Source organism: Phyllobates terribilis, unplaced genomic scaffold, assembly GCF_046119375.1.
Source record: "Phyllobates terribilis strain yellow unplaced genomic scaffold, ASM4611937v1 Scaffold_3__8_contigs__length_932513732, whole genome shotgun sequence".
Classification (NCBI taxonomy): Eukaryota; Metazoa; Chordata; class Amphibia; order Anura; family Dendrobatidae; genus Phyllobates; species Phyllobates terribilis.
The window spans coordinates 189149875-189176153 of NW_027362763.1; the positions used below are offsets into that span (position 1 = coordinate 189149875).

Genomic DNA, 26279 nt, shown 5'->3' on the forward strand with positions numbered 1-26279 from the left:
ACCATCATTTATTTTCCAACAGGACAATGACCCCAAACACACCTCCAGGATGTGTAAGGGCTATTTGACCAAGAAGGAGAGCGATGGGGTGCTACGCCAGATGACCTGGCCTCCACAGTCACCAGACCTGAACCCAATCGAGATGGTTTGGGGTGAGCTGGACCGCAGAGTGAAGGCAAAAGGGCCAACAAGTGCTAAGCATCTCTGGGAACTCCTTCAAGATTCTTGGAAGACCATTTCCGGTGACTACCTCTTGAAGCTCATCAAGAGAATGCCAAGAGTGTGCAAAGCAGTCATCAAAGCAAAAGGTGGCTACTTTGAAGAACCTAGAATATAAGACATATTTTCAGTTGTTTCACACTTTTTTGTTAAGTATATAATTCCACATGTGTTAATTCATAGTTTTGATGCCTTCAGTGTGAATGTACAATTTTCACAGTCATGAAAATACATAAAAATCTTTAAATGAGAAGGTGTGTCCAAACTTTTGGTCTGTACTGTATTATGTGTGTGTGTATATATTATATATATATATAATATATATATATATATATATGTATATATGTGTGTGTGTGTATATATATATGTGTGTGAGCATGTACATATTTATTAACCCCTGTGAACAATAAATATGGTTATGGGTCCATTAGGTGTTGAAAGCCTACTGTTAAGAAGGTTTCTAGGTAGCTTACATATGTTGCTGTAGGTGAGAATGCATTTTACTTATCAGTGTTGATGATATAAAGAACAGAAGTATACGGCTCTCAGTTGTTTACCGAGATCATTTGGACATTGTGCTAATGGCCTGGTGTAAAAATGGTTCATCACCAATTGCAGCCCAGTCACAATTACAGCCCTGGTGACTTTTCCCATTATATAAGGCTCTGTGTCACGGGGTTACAGCGACAGTTTGGAGGCAGAAGACCTCAGTACCAGAGGGCTCCTACTCCAGGTACAAGAAAAGCACTTCTCCGTCATTTTAAATGTGTTTATTTCTTCCAGCAGAACAGGGGTTAAGCGGCCATGTTGGAGTTCCTGTGCTCACAGCTGAGCTCGGTTAGCCACTCCTTTTCCCTTTATAATCTGGGCTCTGATACTAATATTTGTCAGAGCTAGCTTTTGCTGCATGGCTAACGGAGGGAGAGGAGTTCTTTTAAGAAAGAGTGTTGAAGGAATTATTTGTGACTGTAGTTTGGTTTGTATGCATGGTTATTCCTTATCCTTCTCCATTTTTGGTTTATTCCCCTACCTTCACACCCCAATGCTTTCCTCTGTTATATGTGAGCCAATATTTCATGAACCTGGAGTTTTCAGTTTACCCCTGTCTGTGTATCCCTGTTTGTCAGGTTGGTGTACTATAGTGCACAGTAGCGCCCCCTTCTTTGGGTGGGGGGAGTTAACAGATGGAGAGCTTACTCAGGAGTTAGGGCAAGGAGGGAGGCCAGGGCATCCTCACCTTCAGAGGTATCCCAGGGAATAGGGCAAGCTAGGGCACCCCCTAGTGTTAGGAACAGGGTAGGAGCCCCAGGTCACCCAACAGCTATGTCATGACACTCTGACAAGGATTTATTATAACAGCACACATGTTCCACGATATAATTTCAAACAGACTTTCTGATTGCTTTCTTCATGTTGCTGTATGCTTTTCCTCAATATATCATTCCCTTTCTTATCAAACAGAACCAGCCTGACAATTTGATAATCCAGCATTTTTTAGTCCCTTTATATTGTCATAAATCCCCCCAGCAGCATCTAATCTATTCCATGTTGTCTATCCTGGATTGTATCCTATCATTGATAACAAAACACATTTACCTTTAAATGTTCATTCCTGATTTCAGCAGAACTTGTAATGTGAACGCTTCCATTTGCTTTGGGGGACAGAAATCTGTATAAAATAAAGGATGTTGTAAGAAGGGTTAGACAGGTCACTGTAAAATGCAAGCAAAGCAGATGCACTGCCCTAAATAAAGCACAACGTAGTCTGGGCACTCATAGGCCTAATGCGATTTCCAAATAAGAAATCTCTGCCTTTCATTGCTTTCCATTTGTAAAGTGTAATCAATCTTTTACATTTTTATTCCAAAAATCCATACAGCAGAAACCCGTGTGACTCATGACTTAATATGATGTCATAACAAGAAGACATGGCTGCAGACATACCAATTTGGCATGTGACTGGTGCAGACAACTTGCTGCTATAGGTCAGATCAGAGGCAACTAATCTCAGCTGTTAACCCCTTAGATGCCACGATCATTATCCACTATCGCATCTAAGCGGTGCTGATGGGATGCTATGGCAGCCAGTGTCCTAACAAAGGCCACTATGTCAACAACATTGTATGTTAACAGTTATGTCCTGCTGAAGGCTCTGAGTGTAAGGTTGTGTTCACAAGATGCGTTTATTTTGCCATGCTTTTTCAAATGCATGTAACCTCGCAACATTTTTACCATGTTTTGGGAAAATTACAGCAGAAATGCAATTGGAAGCAGTCGTGTAAGCACTGACAAATGGGTTCAGTAAAGTCCTGAAACCCAGTCACTACTTGTATAAGGCTGTGTGCCCACGATGCGTTTTTAATGCGTTTCCGCAGCGTTTTTTCAGCTGCGGAAACGCATTAAAAACGCATGGTAGAAGGGCAGCAATGTCCCCCAATGATAATCCACATGTGCTGTGCACATGCTGCGGACATTTCCGCTGCGGATTATCATTGCGGAAAAAAAGCACTACCAATTATTTTGCGGAAGTGCTGCGTTTTCGTTGCCATTGACTTGCATTAGAACACGCCAATTCCGCAAGACTGCATCTGTACTTGCGTAATTGGCGCGTTCTAATGTGCGGATGGTACCCGGGTGTAGAGGAGAGGAGAGTCTCCTCCACACCCAGGTACCATAAAAAAAAAAAAGAATAAAATAAAAAATAAAGATTATATTCACCTTCCGACGGCTCCCGGTCTCCTTCCCTGTGCTTGCGGGCAGGACTGAAGGACCTGCGGTGACGTCACAGTCATGTGACGGCAGGCCCTTCAGTGCACTGCACCGCGATCAGCTGGCAGCCAGGAAGGAGCGCAGCAACACACGCCGGGCCATCGGAAGGTAAGTATAGGTTTATTTTTTTATTTTTAATTATTCTCTCGGGTCACACTATATAAATCCATGCCTTTTGCATGGATTTATATAGTGTGACCTAGTTGACAAGCACTTTCCAAGTGATGCTAAAATCGCTTTGAAAGCACTTGTGTTTCCGCATGCGGATTGACAAGTGAATCCGCATGTATTTCGCAGGAAAAACGCATGTACAATCCGCATGCACAATCTGCATGCGTTTTTTCTGCCAGGGAGATGCAGAAATTTTCTGCTTCATTTCTGCATCGTGAGCACATAGCCGAACAAAGGTATTTATCCTACAAAGTAAAATAGGAATTGTTTTTTGCCCTATTAACTTCACTTAAACATGAATAAAAGCCAATTAACGACATGTGTGCACCCCAATATGAAGTAACTCAACACCCTCCAAAACACAGCGAGAGCTCCCAGAAGGAGGAAATGCAAAAAAATAAATACAATTGCAGCATCATAAAGGTCAAATAGTCCGAGTCCTTAATTGGTTAATGAGGACCTGTCCTGACATGTCAGATTTAGTAACTAGTTGTATTCTTCATAACATGCCAATACTGGAGTACTTTTTATACTGCTGTTTGCTGTACCTTTCCTCAGTTATTAACAAGACATGGGTGAATAAACTGACAACTGTTGGGGGGGATGGAGGGGTGTCCATGCAGTCTGCCATTATCCGATCAGTGCTGAGAGCCAGACTGAATAAGGGCCAACCTCTGACACAGTAAATGGAAAAGCAGAGTTGTCAATTTATTCTGAAATATCCAAGAACAGCAGATGTGGTATTACACAGTTCTAGGAAGAGATCAATTTGAATTGACATTTCATGGAGAATAGGAGGAATTACTACTAGAAACATGTCCCAACATGCATCACTCCCCATGTCTGCTCCTTCACTGGCCAGAGAAGTCTTTCTTCACCAGATGGCAATGTGGGAGATCAGGATCCATTTGGTCTTCCCAGTCCCCATTTTATGCTCTTAATCTATCAGGTAGCGCCTTTACACAGAAACTCTCCCTACACACTAAAAGTGCCTGAGAAACTGAATCAAACCAGAAACATCCATCTCTAAATCCAAGAAAACAGTTGCTGGCTTCTTGGCATAAAGCTCTCTCTGTAGACCCGTTGCACCCACAGCAGCGACATGCAGAGAGGGTGGCAGCCATTACTCCCCCTCATTCTCATAGTGTCACCTACTGCCCAGCAGTCTGAGAACGAGGGAGAGGAGCCTACAGACTGAGGCACAGATGTAATACTCTATCAGCATTGGGTGCCTATGTAGCTGCTGCCAGCCATTTTAATGCCACTTGCATAATCCATTATCCATCAGCATATCAAGGGGGAGGCGCATGGCTCTGTATAGGCTGAGTTCAGGAGTGATCGTATCTGTCTATAGTACTCTGTTGCCATCGTGTGGCGGATGTGAAAACTGCAACATCTGTTACATACAGGGCAGAACGGTGGTTCAATGGTTAGCACTGTCACTTTGCTGCGCTGGGGTCCTGGTTTCAAATCCCACCAAGGACAACATCTGCAAGGAGTTTGTATGTTCTCCCCGTGTTTGCGTGGGTTTCCTCCGGGTTCTCCGGTTTCCTCCCACACTCCAAAGACATGCTGATAGGGAATGTAGATTGCGAGCCCCAATGGGGACAGTGCCGATATTGTCTATAAATTGCCCGAAATGTAAAGCGCTGCGGAATATGTTGGCGCTATATAAATAAAAAAGATTATTTATTACTACATACAAAACATTCGGTATCTTAATCTATGCAAAGTAATCCTCTCCCATTAGTGCATTTGATATATGTGACATTAACAATGGCAATACGGGTTATTACCCATTTGTTCATTTCATCATGGCGGCATATGTCCAGTTCTGCATGGAGTGGTCTACTCTAGCCCCCCTTGCTCACCAGCGCACTTCTATAGTGTTTCTGCAGTACAAATATAGCATGGAGGATACCTTATAAAACATACATTTTATTAAGATCAGTAAAATCAATCTAAAGAGGGGAGTGACCACTCCTCACCCTTATACTTTTATTACTCCAAAAACATCAGGGTATACTCAAAAGTCCCATAAAAGGGTCCACTAAAACACAATTTTGGGTGAGATCCAGACTAGTGATGAGCGAGTATGTTCTGTTAACCCTTTCGGGGAGCATGCTCGAGTGCTCACCGAGTATCTTCAGCGTGCTCAGTGTTATGGTTTTGTCACGGAGTGCTCATGATTTGCGACTGTGACAGCTTTAATATATGTGAGGACTGCCTAAGAAACAGTCGCAAATCATGTGCACGGTGAGACGAAAACATAAGAAGATACTCGGAAAACACCCGAGCTTTATGATTTATGCACTATGACAAAAAAATACCTCTATATAAAGTAAGTGCTGAAAAAGTGTTTAGACTTCGTAAAGGGGTCTGGTTTATCAGTTTGTGGGCTAACTACAATTGGTTGGTGATCAGAATATTGTATTTTAGTGGACCCTTTTATGAGATTCTTTGAGTATACCCTGATATTTTTGGAGTAATAAAAGTATAGGGGTGAGGAGTGGTCACTCCCCTTTTTAGATTAATTTTACTGATATTAATAAAAGGTAAGTTTTAGAAGGTATCCTCCATGCTAGATTTGTTCTTTAATTACTAGAGGAAAGGTATCTGTTAATACAGAGGTTTGAGCTATTTAATAGTGTTTCTGCAGTAAACAATTGGTGAGGCACTTTTCCAGGTGACCCGAGTTCACTCTCTCTCTCAATTGGACTTTATGCTCCTTTTCCTGACCTTCATAGAGTCTTACAGCCACAGAACATACATAGGACATGGACACCACTCTGAGGCCTCCAGCTACACCCCTCACACGCCGAGATGTATTGTCAATCATATGCTCCATCCGCCTATTGATAACGCAGTGGTCACATTTCTAAATTTTTTTCTCCAGCAGTTTCTGATTGACTTATGTTGAGCCATAGCTTCAAGGGTCTCTTCTGTTAACCATGGTTGCGGGGGTCTCCTCTGCATTTTTTTCTGGCTTCTTCAGTAATAGTCTATGTGTCCATAATCCCACAGGCTCTCTTTCATCCGTGTTTAGTGCTATAAATCAGTTGTGCAGACTGTTCCAAAAAACTTCAGGTATGTTGGTCAAATCGAAGTTAGAAATTACCTGTTTAGTCTTTTTGGCTGCGCAGCTTGACTCTAATCTTTGTTGTCGAAAGTTCATGATCAGTTCTACAGTCAGCTCCTGGCCTTGTTTTCACGGTAATGATAGACGACCTCCATCTTTGACTATGTGTTCGCCAATCTGATTTTTATAGGCCTCGTTCAGTGATGTCCATGTGTAGAGTCTCAGTTTGTAATTTTGGAAGGTGGTGTTCATGATGGACAGTTGATTTGTTGTACAAAAGTCAATGAATCTTCCTCCGGCGGCATTTCGTTCACCAACTCCAAAAGTTTCCAACAACGGTTCTAGGTTTGCAGCGGCCCACTTTGGCATTCAAGTCTCCGATAATAATTAGCAATTCTTGTTTTGGCTCTTGTGGATTTCTTTTTTAACTTGATTATAAAATAGTTCAAGGTCCTGCTCGGCATCTCTTGCTGGGGAGTAGAATTGTATGACTGTGATATGAATTGGCGTTCCTTGTAGTCGTATCCAGAGGACCATCACTGACTGCATTGTATTTTAGGACAGTGCCAGCTAATCCTTGGTTGAGAATAAAAATGACACCATTTCTTCTTAGGTTATCATTACCAGAATCGTAGACCCAATGCTCATTTGACTGGACATGTCTGGATTGAGTCCATCTTAGTTGGCTAATTGTGAGTAAGTAGAGTCCTGTTCTGTCCATATCGGCTTTGACAATGTCGAGTTTGCCTTGGTTCATGGTTAGTACATTCCTAGTTCCGAACCTTATGGTATCTCTGCAGCTTTTATCTTCCCTTTCGACCAGGCGATATCAGCACCAAGACATCCTTGCGGCTTTGATCCTGGCCCATTATGAGCATTGGTCATACTCAGGTCAACCATCGGCTCTTTCCCAGTAGCTTGTTGACTGCCTTTCAAATTAGGGGTGCATCTTCCAGCACTATATCGAATTCCATTATTTGTACTCTCCATCAAGTTTTCTTGGCATAATACAGAAGTAGATTGCCAGGCCCCTCTTCCACACAGAGTTGTATGATGTCAATACAAACCGCCTCATCGCTCAACATCCTGCTGCCAATGCTGGCACCGGGCAGTATCCTTAGTTTGGTACCTCAGTTGAAACATGTCCACTTGCGGTTGTCCCTGATACCAAAATACATTGCCAATGACATATCTTTCAACATCACTGATCAACTCAACAAATGCATAGTACAGACATCAGATACACAATAGAGACATTAAACATACAATACAGACAACAAATACACAGTAATATCACTATTCAATGCTAAAATAATTCCAATAGAGCCCAAATAATGAAAATACCAATATACAGTGAAAGAGTTTCCAACATACAGTGCCTGAATATGTACCAAAAAATCCCATCAATACCCGTCCGTATACAGTGCTCAAAAAATAGCAATACCAAAAATACCAATATGTACCAAAACATTTCATTAACTAATATACAGAGCTTAAAAAAACAAACAAAAAACAGCCCAATATACACTGCTCAATTAATGTAGGACAAAATCACTATACAAGGCTAAAATAACATCAAAAGTCAGATCACAAATAGTAGAAAGATATAGTGCTCAAATAATATGTACAGGAATAGATATCCCAGCCAGCTATTGCCACATACCATGCCCAAATATGGATATTCAGTGCCCAAATATTACCAGCCAAATTTATAACAGAAACCTGCAGAAATTGGTCTACTATACCCTGCCCTTACTAAAATTTTTGCTCACAACCTGGAATGTTTTTTTTTTTATTGAGGGTGTGCATCAGTTCATGTAAAGAATATGCCTACAACTCTGAACATTTGGCTTTCTTTTTATTGTGATGCAAACAACAAATAAGACAAAATAACTGAAAACTTCAGTGTGCATAACTATTCACCCCCGTAAAGTCAGGACTTTGTAGAGCCTCCTTTTGCGGCAATTTCAGCTGCAAGTCGCTTTGGATAAGTCTCTGAGATTTTCACATCTTGCCATTAGAATTTTTGCCCATTCCTCAAGGCAAAACTGCTCCAGTTCCTTCAAGTTAGATTGTTTCTTCTGGTGAACAGCAATTTTCAAGTCGGACCACAGATTCTCAATTGGATTAAGGTCTGAGCTTTGACTAGGCCACTCCAAAACATTAACACATTTTCCCTTAAACCACTGGAGTGTTACTTTAGCAGTATGCTTTGGCTCATTGTCTTGTTGGAAGGTGAACCTCCATCCCAGTCTCAAATCACTGACAAACAGGTTTTGCTCAAGAATATCCCTGTATTTCGCATCATCCATCTTCCCCTTGACTCAGACCATTTTCCTTGTCCCTGCTGCCGAAAAACATCCCCACAGCATGATGCTGCCACCACCTTGTTTTACTGTGAGGATGGTGTTCTTAGGCTGATGAGCTGTGTTGGTTTGGCGCCAAACATAGTGTTTACAATAGTGGTTAAAAAAAGTTCAATTTTCGTCTTATCTGACCACAGCACCTTCCTCCATAAAGACCACCTCTATGGAGTGTATGGTTTATTGTGGTCGTATGGACAGATACTTGGGAACTCTGCAGCTCTTTCATGGTTACCTTTGATCTTTGTGCTGACTCTGTATAGTATAATATATATAATATTTTAATAACCCAACCCTGACTTGTACTTCTCCAAACAAGTCAGGGGCAAAGCTGTTGAAATCTCCTAAGTCTTCATGGTGTTGTTTGGTTAGTGGTGTCTCTTGCTTAATGGTGTTGCAGCCTCTGTGGCCTCTCAGAAAAACTGTGCATATACTGACAGACCATGTGACACTTAGATTGTATACAGGTGAACTTCCTTTCACTAAGCATGTGACTTATGAAGGTAATTGCTTGCCCCAGAAATTTTAGGGGTTTCATCACAAAAGGGGTGAATACATACTAAAAATGCCAACTTTTAATTATTTGATCCCATAAATTTAAGCCTGTGTTTTTCTCACTTCACCAACTTAGTGCTGATGCATCACACACAAATCGGATTACAAAAATATTTAAACACAGGTTGAAATGTAGCAAAATAGGTAAAAAGTCAAGGGGGTAAATACTTTTGCAATCCACTGTACATACACAAATATTCATACATACATACACGCACGCTAGATGTGGCTGCCTTTTGCATAGATCTCACATGCAACTATATTGAGAAATAATGTTGTTGTTTTTTTTATTTAATATGGACACACATGCGCATATGAACGTACAAGTGTTGCACAGATAAAGAACACAAGGCTAGATTGTTTAGATGACTTGGTTGAATACTAAGACTACAATGACACACTCCAGACAAACACCTACCATAGGAGGTGTTCACCGCTGGCTTTTATTGATGATCTTCTGTAAATACCTGTTTGGTATCAGATTAGGTGTCTGCACAGTGCAGTGACCAATATCGTGGACAATCTACTGTGTGGTCCATTCCTGCAGTATTTAGTTATTAAATATAAAATGAGACCGTTCATTGATAGCACACGCCATGTGTTTCTTAATTCTGCGACTGTGAGGCTATGTGCACACTGTGTTTTTTATGCGTTTCCACGGCGGTATTTCCGCTGTGGAAACGCATTAAAACCGCATGTTAATAGGTCTGCCATGCATAGCAGTGATAATCCGCATGTGCTGTGCATATGATGAGGAAATTTCAGCTCCGGATTACCATTGCGGTAAAATTCGGAGAATTACCATTTCTAAAGCGATTCCGCAGCGAATTTGCGCCCATTGACCTGCATTGAAATCGCAGCAAACCCGCAGGTAGAATATCTATACCTGCAGAATTGCTGCGTTTCAATGAAAATCAATAGGCGCGAAATCGCGCTGCAGGTGGTACCCGGGTCGGGAGAGGAGGCCGCTACTCCTCTCAACCGACCGCTGCTCTAGCTGATAACAGCGAAAGCAGCGTGGATGGGAGGAGCAGCAGTCTGATCTTGCCAGCCCGCAGTAGTAAAAAAAAAATAAATAAATAAACCTGTACACTCACCTGTCCGGCGGCCACTGGTGTCCTCCTGGTCCCCGGAGGTGATGCTGTCTCCCCGGCGGCCAGCGGTACCGAGCTGCCAGGACCTTCAGCTGATGCTCACCCTGAGAACGTTCGCAAGAATATTCACACGGTGGTCAGCTCACTGGGGCTTATCAGCTGATCAACCCCAGTGACCTCCTGCAGCCTGTATACTGACAGGGGGTGATTTTTCACCCCTGTCAGTATACATTGCTGTCTTCTACAGCTGTGACATCAGTGATGGCTGATGTTACTGCTGTAGAAGTGACCCAGATCGTCGTGTGAAGGTGAGGAATAAGGTTGTTTTTTTCATGGTTTTTTTTTCAGGAGATTGAGGGCTTCGCAGAGTAATAAAAAAAAAAAAAAAAAAAAAAAAATTGTAGAACCGTGTGTGTTTTATTTCATTAAAATTCTTTATTCTGGCCGTGTCTTTTATTGAAAAGGCGGAGACTATTTTACCTATTTTACTACGCAATTAGTAATGGAGGAAGTCTTATAGACGCCATCCACTACTAACCTGGGCTTCACGATAGCAGCCAATATAAGGCTGACGTGTATCCCAACCCCATTACCCCACTCGCCACCACTACAGGACAGTGGGAAGAGCGAGGCTAAGCGCCAGATTTGGTGCATCTTATGGATGCGTCATTTCTGGGACTGCTGAGGGGTGATATGAATAGCCACAGAGGGGGCTAGTACACATGGCCACTTCCTTGGCTATTAATATTAGCCAGCAGGGGTCTAGTTTAGCCTTTGCTGGTTAGATTTTATAGGGGGACCCCATGTAAAAAAAATTCTGGGGTCACCCTGTAATCTAGCCAGTAAAGGCTAAACAAACAGCTGTGGGCTGATTTTAATAGCCAGGGAACCTTTTTGGCTAATGGCCCTTTCCATGGCTACTCATATCGGCTTTCCCTTTGCGGGTTATAAAAAGGACGCGGGAGCCCACGCCATTATTTTATTTTATTTAAAATTTAAGGCTTGGTGCCCACGATCCGGACATAGCAGCTCTTTGGATGCAAATTTTTTCTGCTTCCAAAACGTTGCATTCTATTTAACGCATGTAAATCCAGAGGTGTTCACTAAACCATGCGTATTTACCGCATTCAATACTTTCTAGTGGTCAAATTTCTGTTGCGCAGACTAGCGACTCTGCAAGAGAATTTGACATGCTGCGGTCCTGAAAGGCGCGCCGCATGTCAGTGTCCACGGGTGATTCGCAGCCTCTGATGCACGCATCGTGGACATGGGATTTCTAGAGATCTTATCCACTATGCTCTAACATCTGGACGCTGCGGGTTTGACACTGTATAAACACGCAGTGTCAAACCTGCAGCGGCTCCTGACTGTGGGCACATAACCAAACTAACCCGCATGTCAATTTCTGTAGCGGACACGCTAGTCTCTGCTGCAGATTTTGACCGATTGATTCAGATGTCATGTCAAGACAACATCCGGGTCATCAGGAGGAAGGACGTTAGTTTGGTCATGCGCAGTGCATGACCAAAGTAATGTCTCCCCTGTGTGCAGCGCTGACAGGCTGCATAGCATAGGGAGCTGCTGCTCTCTATGCCATGCAGCCGATCAGGCATAAAAAGTGAAAGTACCATAGTCGGACAATGTGCAAAAACTATAAAAAATTTAAAAAAATAAATAAATGTAAAAATATAAAGAAAAAAATAGATGAAAAAAATAATCCCCGAAAAATAAAAATATATACCCATAATATTAATTTATTATGAAAAAAAAAAAAAAAAAAAAAAAATGAACCAATAAAGGTACACATATTTGGTATCGCCGCGTCCAGAAACACCTGATCTATAAAACTGTCCCACTAGGTAACCCCTTTAGTGAACACAGTAAAAAAAAAAAAAAAAAAAAAAAAAAAAAACGAAGCAAAAAACAATGCTTTATCATCATATCGCCAAAGAAAACATGGAATGGCACACGATCAAAAAGATGAATGTAAATAAAAATGGTACCGCTGAAAACGTCATCTTGTCTGGCAAAAAACAAGCCGCCATCCAGCTCCATCATCCGAAAAATAAAAAAGTTATAGCTCTCAGAACAAAGCGATACAAAATTTTTTTTTTCTAGAAAATAGTTTTCATTGTGTAAAAGCGCCAAAACATAAAAAAAGATATAAATGCGGTACCGCTGCAAAAGGTATTGACCTGAAGAATAAAGCTACCTTATCAATTTTACCACATGCGAAACGGCATAAAAAAAACCCCATAAAAACAATTCCAGAATTGCTGGTTTTTGTTTATTCTGCCTCCCAAAAATTGGAATAGAAAGCGATCAAAAAATGTCACGTGCCTGAAAATGGCACCAATAAAAACGTCAACTCATCCCGCAAAAAACAAGCCATCACATGACTGTCGGCCAAAATATCGAAAAATTATAGATCTCAAAATATGGCGATGCAAAAACTAGTCTTCGACAGCGGTCACACACTAAAAGACCATTTTTTTTGTAATCATAAAAACCAGATATGAATCTGGTATCGCTGTAAATCGCACCGACCCGGAGAATAACGTCGTCTAATCACTTATACCACACGAGGAACGCCGTAAAAAAAATGAGAGTTAGGGATTTTTTCAAAAGTAAGGAAAAAAAAAAAAAAAAGATGACGATATGGCGACCAGTGTTGAGTGCAAGTGCTCGCTACTTGAGTTTGTAGCGGGTGCTCAGGTATGCACTGAGTATCGTGGGTTTTTGAGCGACATGCTCGAGTGTCTGCCCCATATGCTTCGTGGCCAAAAAAACGTTGCTGGGATCGCCTGCCATGCACGAGCAATCCCTGCATGTTTTTTTGGGGTGTCTAACCGTGAAACATGCGGGGCAGGGACTCAAGCATGTCACTCGAGCACCTGTGATACATGGTGCATACCTGAGTACCCGATGCAAACTCAAGTAGCGAGCACTTGCGCACAAGACTAATGACAACTTATTCAATATGAAGACCTAATGTTATCAAATTCTGTGTCGTACCTCTGGGTTCAAAATGTACACTATACCCCTTGATAAAAATCCTTGAGGGGTATAATTTCCAAAATGGAGTCAATTGTGGGGGGATGGTTTCCAATATTTAGGCACATCAGGGGCTCCCGAAATGCGACATGGCGTCCGCTCTCGATTCCTGCCAATTTTGCGTTCAAAAAGTCACAGAGTGCTCCTTCCCTTCTGAACTCTGCCGTGCGCCCAAACACAGTATTTTCCCCACATATGGGGTATTGGCGTACTCAGCAGAAATTGCACAACAGTTTTTAGGTTCCATTTTCTCTTCTTACCCTTGTGAAATAAAAAAATGCGGGGTTAAAAGATCATTTTTGTGGAAAAAGTTAGATTTTTTTTTATTTTCACGGCTTCATGTTATAAACTTCTGTGAAGCACCTGGGGGTTCAATGTGCTCACCACACATCTAGATAAGTTCCTTGAGGGGTCTAGTTTCCAAAATGGTATCACTTATGGGGGGTTTCCACTGTTTAGGCACATCAGGAGCTCTCTAAATGCAACATGGAGTCAGCTAATTATTCAACAAAATTTTACATTCAAAAAAGTCAAATGGCGCTCCTTCCGTTCTGAGCTTTGTCGTGCGCCCAAACAGTATTTTTTCCCCACGTATGGGGTATCTGTGTGCTCAGGGAAAATTGCACAACAAATTTTGGAGTCCATTTTTTCCTGCTACTCCAGCAAAAATAAAAAAAATGGGGTCTAAAATAACATTTTTGTGAAAAAAAAGTTAAATGTTCATTTCTTTCTTCCCCATTCCAAAAATTCCTGTGAAGCATGTGAAGGGTTAATAAACTTCTTGAATGTGGTTTTGAGCACCGTGAGGGGTGCAGTTTTTAGAATGGTGTCACTTTTGGGTATTTTCTGTCATAAAGACCCCTCAAAGTCACTTCAAATGTGATGTAGTCCCTAAAAAAATGGTTTTGCAAATTTTGTTGTAATAATGAGAAGTCGCTGGTCAATTTTCAACCCTTATAGCTCCTTAATAAAAAAAAAATGTTGGTTCCAAAATTGTGCTGATGTAAAGTAGACATGTGGGAAATGTTATTTATTAACTATTTTGTGTGACATATCTCTCTGATTTAAGGGCATGAAAATTCAATTTGAAAATTGCAAAGTTTTTGCCAAATTTCTGATTTTTTTCACAAATAAACGCAAGTGATATCGAAGAAATTTTACCACTATCATGAAGTACAATATGTCACGAAAAAACAATCAGAATCAGGGGGATCCATTGAAGCGTTCCAGAGTAATTACCTCATAAAGTGACAGTGGTCAGAATGGTAAAAATTGGCCTGGTCATTAACGTGCAAACCAGCTTGGGTTGTAAAGGGGTTAAATTCCCTAACACTTTGTATTGCATCCATGGAGAAAGCCAGGTCTCCGTCACAAACACCTTCTCGTGTGTCACGTATTGAAGAAATATTTACTTTTTCATCTCCTTGTAAATATCCATTTCATCAAACATGCAACCACTGACCGAGACAAATGGCAGTATTAAAATAAAAGGAGCAGGAAAATATTTAATCTGCCCACTCGATATGTATTTGAGCGCTGTAAATTATTGGGTAAATTTAATTTTTGTAAACAACCTATGGAAGTATAATTCTAACCATTATTTGATCCAGGCAGCATAGGGGGTATAGAAATATCCTATTCAGTATATCAAGGCTGCATTATACAATATATGTACTTTTTACCTTTTGTGTCTCCCCCACTTCCTCATAGACTGTAAGCTCGCGAGCAGGGCCCTCACTCCGTTCGATATGAGATATGCTTATTCTGTATTGTCTGTATAAGTCCCCCCTAAAATTTGTAAAGTGCTGCGGAATATGTTGGCGCTATAAAAATAAACTATTATTATTATTATTATATAAATACAGAAAGCTTTAGTAGCTACTATGGAATAATTAACCTCTTCATTCCCCCTTACAGTGGTGGGATGACAGCCTAGCCTTGGACACTACAGGCAGTGGGACACCTCATTTTCACATGTCTGATTATTAAAGTTGCATGCACCAGAGCAGAGGGAAAGAATGTAAAGGAGGGTCCGGAATAAACCACTCTGCAAACGATGACAGAAGCTCCCCCACTGGGGCGACAAAGCCCCAACTAATATCTGTACACATTTGGGCCAAGCCCTACACATGCTGCCATTCTCCATTATCAAAAAAAATCAAGCCATTGTTTCAAATGGACCACTGATCCTATCCTATAAGCCATCTTTAGCCACCTGTCTAAGTTGCTATACAATGGCTCGCTCCTGCACAATGGACACAAGGCGTTATCCTAAAGTCTAGTACAATGGGCTCCTAGATAAGACACCGTAATGTCATCAGGCCTCAAAAACAAATTTACTGCAATATGAAGCATAGAAAAAAAAAAAGAAGGTTAAGAAAACCTGAAAATAAAGCAAACACCCATCCTAGGGCAAGAGCAATACATCCGGAGGGAAACGGGGAGAAAATATAAATAAATACTATAGACATATACACACACATCAAATTTTTCGGATAAGACGCACTTTCCCTCCCCCAAATTTGGGAGGAATATAGGGGTGTGCCTTATAATCCAAAAGTAGCTTACCGGGTTTGTGGGGGGTGGTGCGGGGGGCAGAGGCAGAGGGGGTCACAGGAGGCAGGGAAGCTGCTGGCGGCAAGAGTGGGGCGAAGTCCACCACAGTAAAAAGGATGGGAAGTGCAGGGACTCCTGACATTTTCTACAAGCCCGAAGCTCGCTGCAGCCTCACGCCGCCGAACACCCCCTCCTCCTAGCCCGGTATCCACAGCATCGCCCCACTCCTGCCACCTCCAGCTTCCAGCAGCAGAGAAACTGCCTCGTGGGACCCCGCTTCACCGCAGCCACAGTAAGCTACTGTAAAAGACTTAGACATACGACCATTTTTTTAATTTTTTTTTTTAAATATATATAATTCTTTCCCATTTTCCTCCATAAATTTTGGGTTGCGTCTTATGGTCCGATGAGTCTTATAGTGCACAAAATATAGTACACATACATGTACTTTTCACTAAATTAGAATATCATTAAAAAGTTAATTTATTTCAGTTCAATACAAAAAGTGAAACTCATATTATATAGAGTCATTACACACAGAGTGATCTATTTCAAGTGTTTATTTCTGTTAATGTTGATGATTATGGCTTACAGCAAATGAGAACACAAAAGTCATTATCTCAGTAAATTAGAATACTTTATAACAGCTTGAAAAATGTTTTTAAAATCCGAAATGTTGGCCTACTGAAATGTATGTTCAGTAAATGCCCTCAATACTTGGTCGAGGCTCCTTTTGCATCAATTACTGCATCAATGCAGCGCGGCATGGAGGCGATCAGCCTGTGGCACTGCTGAGGTGTTATGGTAGCCCAGGTTGCTTTGATAGTAACCTTCAGCTCGTCTGCATTGTTGGGTCTGGTGTCTCTCATCTTCCTCTTGACAATACCCTATAGATTCTCTATGGGGTTAAGGTCAGGCGAGATTGCTGCCAATCAAGCACAGTGATACTGGTGTTTGTAAACCAGGTATTGGTACTTTTGGGAGTGTGGACAGGTGCCAAGTCCTGCTGGAGAATGAAATTTCCATCTCCAAAAAGCATGTCGGCAGAGGGAAGCAAGAAGTGACCTAAGACCTAAAATTACCTGGTAGACGGCTACGCTGACTTTGGTCTTGATAAAACACGGTGGACCTACACCAGCAGATGACATGGCTCCCCAAACCATCACTGATTGTGGAAATTTCACACTAGACCTCAAGCAGCTTGGATTGTGGCCTCTCCACTCTTCCTCTAGACTCTGGGACCGTGTGGAGTGTGTCAATGACTGCCTTCTGGACATCTGTCAAGTCAGCAGTCTTCCCCATGATGGAGGAGCCTACTGAAACAGACTAAGGGACCTTTTTAAATGCTTAGGAAGCCTTTGCAGGTGTTTTGTTAATTATTTTAATTTACTGAGATAATGACTTGTGTTTTCATTGGCTGTAAGTCATAATCATCAACATTAACAGAAATACACACTTGAAATAGATCACTCAGTTTGTAATGACTATATAATGTATGAGTTTCACTTGTTGTATTGATGAAATAAATTAACTTTTTGATGATATTCTAATTTAATGAGATGTATATAGATGATAGACAGACAGACAGACATACAGTGGTGGCCAAAAGTATTTGCACCCATGCAATTCTGTCAGATAATACTCAGTTTCTTCCTGAAAATGATTGCAATCACAAATTCTTTGGTATTATTATCTTCATTTAATTTGTCTTCAATGAAAAAAAAACACAAAAAGAATTGTCCTAAAGCCAAATTGGAAATAATTCCACACCAAACCTAAAAAAGGGGGTGGACAAAAGTATTGGCACTGTTTGAAAAATCATGTGATGCTTCTCTAATTCGTGTAATTAACAGCACCTGTAACTTACCTGTGGCACCTAACAGGTGTTGGCAATAACTAAATCACACTTGCAGCCAGTTAACATGGATTAAAGTTGACTCAACCTCTGTCCTGTGTCCTTGTGTGTACCACATTGAGCATGGAGAAAAGAAAGAAGACCAAAGAACTGTCTGAGGACTTGAGAAACCAAATTGTGAGGAAGCATGAGCAATCTCAAGGCTACAAGTCCATCTCCAAAGACCTGAATGTTCCTGTGTCTTCCGTGCGCACTGTCATCAAGAAGTTTAAAGCCCATGGCACTGTGGCTAACCTCCCTAGATGTGGACAGAAAAGAAAAATTGACGAGAGATTTCAACGCAAGATTGTGCGGATGGTGGATAAAGAACCTCGACTAACATCCAGACAAGTTCAAGCTGCCCTGCAGTCCGAGGGTACAACACTGTCAACCCGTACTATCCATCGGCGTCTGAATGAAAAGGGACTGTATGGTAGGATACCCAGGAAGACCCCACTTCTTACCCCGAGACATAAAAAAGCCAGGCTGGAGTTTGCCAAAACTTACCTGAGAAAGCCTAAAATGTTTTGGAAGAATGTTCTCTGGTCAGATGAGACAAAAGTAGAGCTTTTTGGGAAAAAGCATCAACATAGAGTGTACAGGAAAAAAAAAGAGGCATTCAAAGAAAAGAACATGGTCCCTACAGTCAAACATGGCGGAGGTTCCCTGATGTTTTGGGGTTGCTTTGCTGCCTCTGGCACTGGACTGGTTGACCGTGTGCATGGCATTATGAAGTCTGAAGACTACCAACAAATTTTGCAGCATAATGTAGGGCCCAGTGTGAGAAAGCTGGGTCTCCCTCAGAGGTCATGGGTCTTCCAGCAGGACAATGACCGAAAACACACTTCCAAAAGCACTATAAAATGGTTTGAGAGAAAGCACTGGAGACTTCTAAGGTGGCCAGCAATGAGTCCAGACCTGAATCCCATAGAACACCTGTGGAGAGATCTCAAAATGGCAGTTTGGAGAAGGCACCATTCAAATATCAGGGACCTGGAGCAGTTTGCCAAAGAAGAATGGTCTACAATTCCAGCAGAGCATTGTAAGAAACTCATTGATGGTTACCGGAAGCGGTTGTTCGCAGTTATTTTGGCTAAAGGTTGTGCAACCAAGTATTAGGCTGAGGGTGCCAATACTTTTGTCTGGCCCATTTTTGGAGTTTTGTGTGAAATGATCAATGATTTGATTTTTGCTTCATTCTCTTTTTTGTTTTTTCCTTGCAAGCAAATTAAATGAAGATAATAATACCAAAGAATTTGTGATTGCAATCATTTTCAGGAAGAAACTGAGTATTATCTGACAGAATTGTAGGGGTGCCAATACTTTTGGCCACCACTGACTGTATGTATGTATGTATGTATGTATGTATGTATGTATGTATGTATGTATGTATGTATGTATGTATGTATGTATGTATGTATCTCACACGCTGTACACTCAGATATAAAAATATATGAGCATCAGTTTGTAATGTGTATACATTACAAAAGGATTATTGCAAAATAAGCATTAATGACCATTATCGTGCCAAAATAATGCTAACAAAAATAGAAGTGACATACTGTGTCCATATAGTGCTAATCAATTGATATAGTGCTCAAACACCAAATACCAACATACAGTCCCCAAATACCAAAATATACCAATATGCAGTGCCTAAAAACCAACCAAATACCACCAATGTACAGTGCCCAAATATTACAAGCCAAATACTGATGTACAGTGTCCATATAATACCAATACAAATGCAAACATAGAATGTCCCAAAATACCAGTGACCAAGTGTTACAAACCAAATAACAGCAAAATAAACCAACCATATAATACCAATATACAATAACTATATAGCGCCCAAGCAATTCAGTAGTAGCAATAGAAAAATGTGATAAAAGGAATGTTTTCACCTATCTGATGGTTCAGGATTCAGCAGAGAATACCAATGCAAAAAGCACAGTAAAATCTTAGTCGTCACTACCGACATATCCAGTATGGATTCCATACACTCCAGGTGAGGTGGATCCTCTAAGCCTTTGAGTCTTGGTGGAAACACTTGATCATCCTATGCAGAGTAGCAAGAAGCAACTACCAAATGTTGTAAAATGTCAATGTATTGTAACCAGCTTGCACACGATCGTGAAGCTGTGGGGTGTCCCTAGCCAAAATACTGTATAAGAAAAACAGCCCTTCGTCTTGATGGAGATAAATAAACAATGAAGTTTATCCATGAGAACGAAGGAGGACCTATTGTAGTTTCATTTGATGCCAAGAAGGCCTTTGAGTCTACTGAATGGACTTCTCTTCGGCAGACCATGCGTCGGATGGCTATCGGGCCAATGTTTACTATATAAGATAAGGTATTATATATGAATCTGATGGCACGCATACGCATCAAAAGTAACATGCGACAGGGATATCCCTTATCCTCAATGCTGTATGCCATTACAATGGATCATTAAAAAAAAAATTAGCAACCAGCTCAGCAAGTCAAATCTCTGTGTCAAAGTGGTCTCACACTTTAACATCTTATGTAAATTGAACTGCGTCCTGTTCCTCCTTGCAGTGTCTCAGCACATGGTAGTTTCTCCTGCGCCTCTACAGCAATACATTTGTCGAGTGTTTCAGTGTATATGCCATTACAATAGAACCATTGGTAGCCTTTATCTGTTCTACATTACATCTCCTGTACCTGCAGGATGTGTCCCTACCAGCGGCGATGAACATTATTGGCGAGTTCGACCTTTTCTCAGGCCTTAAAATGTAGTGGGACAAATCCTGTATCCTCACTGTAGATTTGACTGCTACTTCTAGTCAGGCCTCTCTCCTTCCTCTAAAACAGGTCACAAAGTTCCCGTTCAGATATCTAGGGACCTGAGTGACTTCCATGCATAAAACATGGGAATATGTAAGATAGGATATAATGTATACTTGTACTACAACCCCTGGCAAAAATTATGGAATCACCGGGCTCGGTGGATGTTTATTCAGTTGTTTAATGTTGTTGAAAGAAAGCATGACAAGGCTCCAACCTGCAAAGCTGATCTGGCAACAGCAATCAGAGAAAGTTTGAGCCAGATTGATGAAGAGTACTGTTTGTCACTCATTAAGTCCATGCCTCAGAGACTGCAAGCTGTTATTAAAGCCAGAGGTGGTGCAACAAAATACTAGTGATGTATTGGAGAGTTCTTTTGTGTGTTTGTTTTTCATGATTCCATAATTTTTTCCTCAGAATTGAGTGATTCCATAATTTTTTCCCTCTGCTTGGTCTGAAAAAAATTACCCTTACTGAGTACCACATTTTTTATCTTGATTTCTTTTAGTGTTTCTTACAGCCCTAAAGTTACCATTTGAAATGACTTTAGTTTTGTGCCATGTCTGTGATCTGCTTTTTTTCAACAACATTAAACAACTGAATGAACATCCTCCGAGCCCGGTGATTCCATAATTTTTGCCAGGGGTTGTATGTGATACCATGATCTGCATGAGAGACTGTCATTGACTGCTCTGGGCAAATCTCACGAATGAGTGCAACTTTCTTTCTCACAGCTCATTGCGCCCCTGAAGCCTGGTGTACGCGTCCTGGAGTCAGAGGCGTACTGAACATGTCCGGAAGCAAAGTAACCTGACGTCAACTGTGGAGCCGAAGATCAAGCTTCTTCTAGCTTCTGGACATGCGCAGTGTGCCTCTGACTCCAGGAAGCGTACACCAAGCTTCAGGGGCGTTAAGAGCTACAGAAAAAGAAAGATGGCGCCGGCTCTTGCAAGTCATGTTATGCCCACAGGGGCATAACAACATGCAGAGTGGGACAACTAGTCTACGGAAAAAACGCCCCATCAAGAAGTCAAAAGATTATTTTGAATATTAAAAACGGACTGTAAATATACTTTTTTTTAAAAGATCTGGTAATATGTCAAACACTATAAAGAGCTCGTTAGGCAGGGGGTTTATTATGGAATAGAGAATGTGGGTGGTTTAGAGGGAATGGGGGGACCTGTCAGGTTTCCTTTAATACAGAGCTCTGAATCCCCTCAATATCAGTAACATGTTTCTCAAAACTATATGAATCAGGATCCTCAAATAGGAATTTTTACCATTTCACAGCAAATCTCCATCAAACTTTATAAATAATAAATGGAAATTGTTGACTGTACCTTTAATATACAGACATTATACATGAAAAACTACCTGACTATGTGTTCCTACATAGTAACCCAGTGACGTCAATAGCTTCCAATAAACCTCACCTTTCTATGTCTCCAGACTGTTTTGGTTTGGTCCTCATGTTCTTGGAGGACTTTGAGCTGGGAGTCTGCTTAGAGACCACAGGCAGCTCAATAACAGATGACTTCTCAGATGTAGTGGACTCGTTCTAGAAGATAGAAGAAAAAAAAAGAAAAAAACAGACTCCGTTTTCTTATTGGTTTTCAAACACTGCAACTACCAACATCTCATGTTACCATCAGCTTCACATTTCTGATACAGGCTAACCTTCACTTTACAGCCTACACTCAGATAAGGTCTGTCCCATCATATTGAAGGGCAATTTACTGCTTAAAACTAATGATGGGCTCTGCATTAGTCGCTTTTGGTAGCATACGCCTGCCTCAGCAACTCGACCTCCCCACCTGGAAGCCGCCACTAAAACATGAGAGAAAAAAAAAATTAAAAAAAAGGGTATTCCCATCTCTCAATATGTAGTAGGTGTAATATTAGCAAATACCTCCAATTAGAAATGTAGGATAGTTTTTTGATTCACCATGTCTCTCTCCTAGTGTGTAGGCATTGCAGGACATTATGTATCCATGGTTACGACCACTGATAGTGACAGCTAGTTGCTAGTGATCATAACCATGGATACCCAAGGTCCTGCAATGCCTGCACATGAGGAAAGAGACAAAGCGAATGAGAATACACTGTGTTCCAAATTATTATGCAAATAATATTTTCTCCGGTTTTCCCAAATTACCTATATGAATTGCAGTCATTGCAATTTTCCAGTCAAATAACTATTAGAGTACAATTGAAAGGTTTTTGTACAAACTGCCTATGATAACAGTATATTTAAAAAAAAAACAAAACACTCAAACTGCACTCAAAATGCATGTTCCAAATTATTTTGCACAGCAGAGTTTTCAACCTTTTCATTTTAATAAAGAACAAAAAAATAGTCATTTTGAAATTCTAAGCATTAGCAGGTTATTACAAACTGAAATCAAACAGTTTTCAACTCAAAACTTTATTCTAGGTGATGTTACATTTGCACATAGGACCGCTTGTTCGAAAGGAGCTTGTGAACTCTCTCGTCCATTGAATTTGTCAGGTTTTGGATGGTTTCTGCTTCAATTGTTTTGCATGAGGACAGAATACCCTCCAGGAGCTGTTGCTTAGATGTGAACTGCCTCCAGCCATCATAGACACTCCTTTTGATGATGCTCCAGAGGTTCTCAATGGGGTTGAGGTCAGGGGAGCATGGGTGCCACACCATAAGTTTGTCCCCTTTTATGCCCATAGCAGCCAGAGATGCAGATGTGTTATGTGCAGCATGAGACGGGGCATTATCATGCATGAAATGATCTCGATGGTCCAGATGCATGGAGTGGCGGATGGCTGGTTGATGGACACCCCATGCAAACACGGCTACGGCGCTAACAAGGAGGAGGTGGAGTAATGTTTTGGGCTGGAATCATGGGGAGAGAGATTGTCGGCACTTTTAGGATCCCTGAAGGGGTAAAGATGAACTCCATAATGGATGTTGAGTTTCTCAAACAGCACTTCCTGCCATGGTTCAAGAAGAAGAACCGTGCATTCTGCAGCAAGATCATTTCATGCATGATAATGCCCCGTCTCATGCTGCACATAACACATCTGCCTCTCTGGCTGCTATGGGCATAAAAAGGGACAAACTTATGGTGTGGCACCCATGCTCCCCTGACCTCAACCCCATTGAGAACCTCTGGAGCATCATCAAAAGGAGTGTCTATGATGGCTGGAGGCAGTTCACATGTAAGCAACAGCTCTGGGAGGGTATTCTGTCCTCATGCTAAACAATTGAAGCAGAAACCATCCAAAACCTGACAAATTCAATGGACGAGAGAGTTCAGAAGCTCCTTTTGAACAAGGGGTCCTATGTGAAAATGTAACATCACCAAGAATAAAGTTTTGAGTTGAAAACTGTTTGATTTCAGTTTGTAATAACCTGCTAATGCTTATAATTTCAAAAATGACAATTTTTTTGTTCTTTATTAAAATGAAGAGGTTGAAAACTCTGCTGTGCATAATAATTTGGAACATGCATTTTGAGTGCAGTTTGAGTATTTTATTTTTTTAAAAATATACTGTTATCATAGGCAGTTTGTACAAAAACCTTTCAATTGTACTCTAATAGTTATTTGACTGGAAAATTACAATGACTGCAATTCTTATAGGTAATTTGGGAAAATCTGATTAAATATTATTTGCATAATAATTTGGAACACAGTGTATACTACATTTCTAATTGGAGGCATTTTCTAATATTATTACACCTACTACATATTGAGATAGGATCTTGGAGATAGGAATACCCCTTTAAGTGAAAGGTAGAATTTCATTTAAAAAACTTGATATATCCTAGATACAGTAGAGGTCTGGTTGTTTAGACGCCACCAATCATTAAAACAAAAAGGGCAGAAGCACTTAACCAAGCACCTTCATTTCACCCATTGTGGGGCATTTAGCACAAGCTCATATCGTCAAGCATGTCTCTATGCCTATAGTCTTCTAAAAGTGCAGACACACTAACTTACCAAATCGCTGTTAATCATCCATGCTAACTCTTCATCTCGCTTCAGTTGCTCATTCAACTGCCCCTGTACATGTTCCATATGTAATCGCTGCGCCTCTTCCTCAGCTAGCAGTTTCTGGATATACTCCTCACTTGCCTTACGTTCTTCCTCCGCTCTATTAAGTCGCTCTGCTTCAATCTGAGGAGACATGATACAGAAAGCAAAAAGAAAGTTATTGTAACTCACCCCTTACCACCAAAGTCAGTTTTGATCTTCCTGACCAAGCCCAATTTTTCTAAGTTTGATGGGGTAATCTCCCTGAAATGCTATTTCCAAACCCAGTGCTTCGCAGAATGTTTTTGTTCATGTACTTTACAATAGTGGTGCGTTCAGTTAGATAACATTTGCATTTAATTTATGGAAATTTGTTGGAAATTTGACCAAAACCTGATCTCTTGGCAGGAGTCTGGTCAGGATTTTTCTTGTTTTTTTGGTGCATTTTTTTTTCACTATCATTTTGTGTCTTTATGAATATAAAGTTCAGTGAAAAAAAAACGCTGAAAAACCTGACACCTGCATTTTTTTGGTGTGTTTTTTCACCACCCATTACTTCCAATGAGTGTAAAAAACACTGAAAGGAGTGACATGCTCTATTCGGCAAAAAACATGCAACGCACAAAATACTGATGAAATAAAAACCAAGCTGTGTGCACGAGATTTCTGGAATCTCAGACTTTGCTGGTACTGTAAAACGCAGCAGAAAATTTGCATAAAAAAAAAATGTGTGAACATAGCCTAAATGTTTATGTCCTTATAACAAAGTCAAAATACACAAAACAGTTAATACAAAACATTTCCTATATATCTAGTTAAAAATCGGCATTATTTTCTAAATGCCCTTATATTTTGTGATGTTAGAAGGGTTAAAAGTTAGCAGCAATTTTTCATTCATACAACCCCATTTACAAAATTAATTTTTTATAGACCTATTCAATTGTATGGGGCCTGTATGTCAGAAAACCACCCAAACTGATACAATTTTATAACTGCACCCAAAATATTCAAGACCACTTTCAAAAAAATGTATTAAAACTTCAGAGGAAATAAAGCAAAGTGGATTGACAAAAATAAAAATTACATTTTAACTAAAATGTTGTTTTAGGTTCAAATTTTCTATTTTAACAAGCTGTAATAAGAAAAAAAAAATGTGTTCGGCCACTGGCACCGGTATTACTACGCCTGCAAATAACAGCTTTCCGTCATCTGTCCGTAATCTTTGCTGGACTAGTGGAGACTGAGTAGTAGTTAGGTGGAATCTCTCTTGGGAAATCTTTACCATCTCTATCTTTTACCCATCTGCAATTAACTGGAGTATCCATGGATTGCTGGATACCCCCGACCTTGCTCCCAGAAAATGTTGGAGTCTCCCTCCTAGTCTCATGGCGTCATTGTCTACACGAGTACTAGAAAAGGCATTTCTGCTCTTACCCCCTTTTTGGTAGCTCAATCTACCCGATTTTCCCTTTCCAGTGTATTCTGGTCTCTGTTGGGGGACGTGGTCTCCGAAAGGATGTTATTTTCCTGGGTTTTTCCTCTGGAAATCCCTTCTTTTCATCCGAGGCCTTTTCTAGCATATCATCTAGAACTGGGCCGAACACTCGGAGGCCAGAAAAGGGGATGGAGCACAATTTGTTTTTGGAGTAGTTCTCTCCAGACCAGGTTTTCAGCCATACTGCTCAGCTGGCCGCAGTGGATAATGCGCC

The 26279-nt window shown here is 40.8% G+C and overlaps 1 protein-coding gene across 1 annotated transcript in view; it reads right to left on the reverse strand.

The window, feature by feature from the left end:
- RNF168 (ring finger protein 168) overlaps nt 1-26279 on the reverse strand; it is a 61743-nt gene that overhangs the window by 20011 nt on the left and 15453 nt on the right. The window contains exons 4-6 of the mRNA XM_073674380.1: nt 24538-24714; nt 21997-22121; nt 1816-1888 (exon numbers count right to left, since the gene is read on the reverse strand). Coding sequence (XP_073530481.1) covers nt 1816-1888; nt 21997-22121; nt 24538-24714 — 375 coding nt within the window. The remainder of the gene's footprint in view (nt 1-1815; nt 1889-21996; nt 22122-24537; nt 24715-26279) is intronic.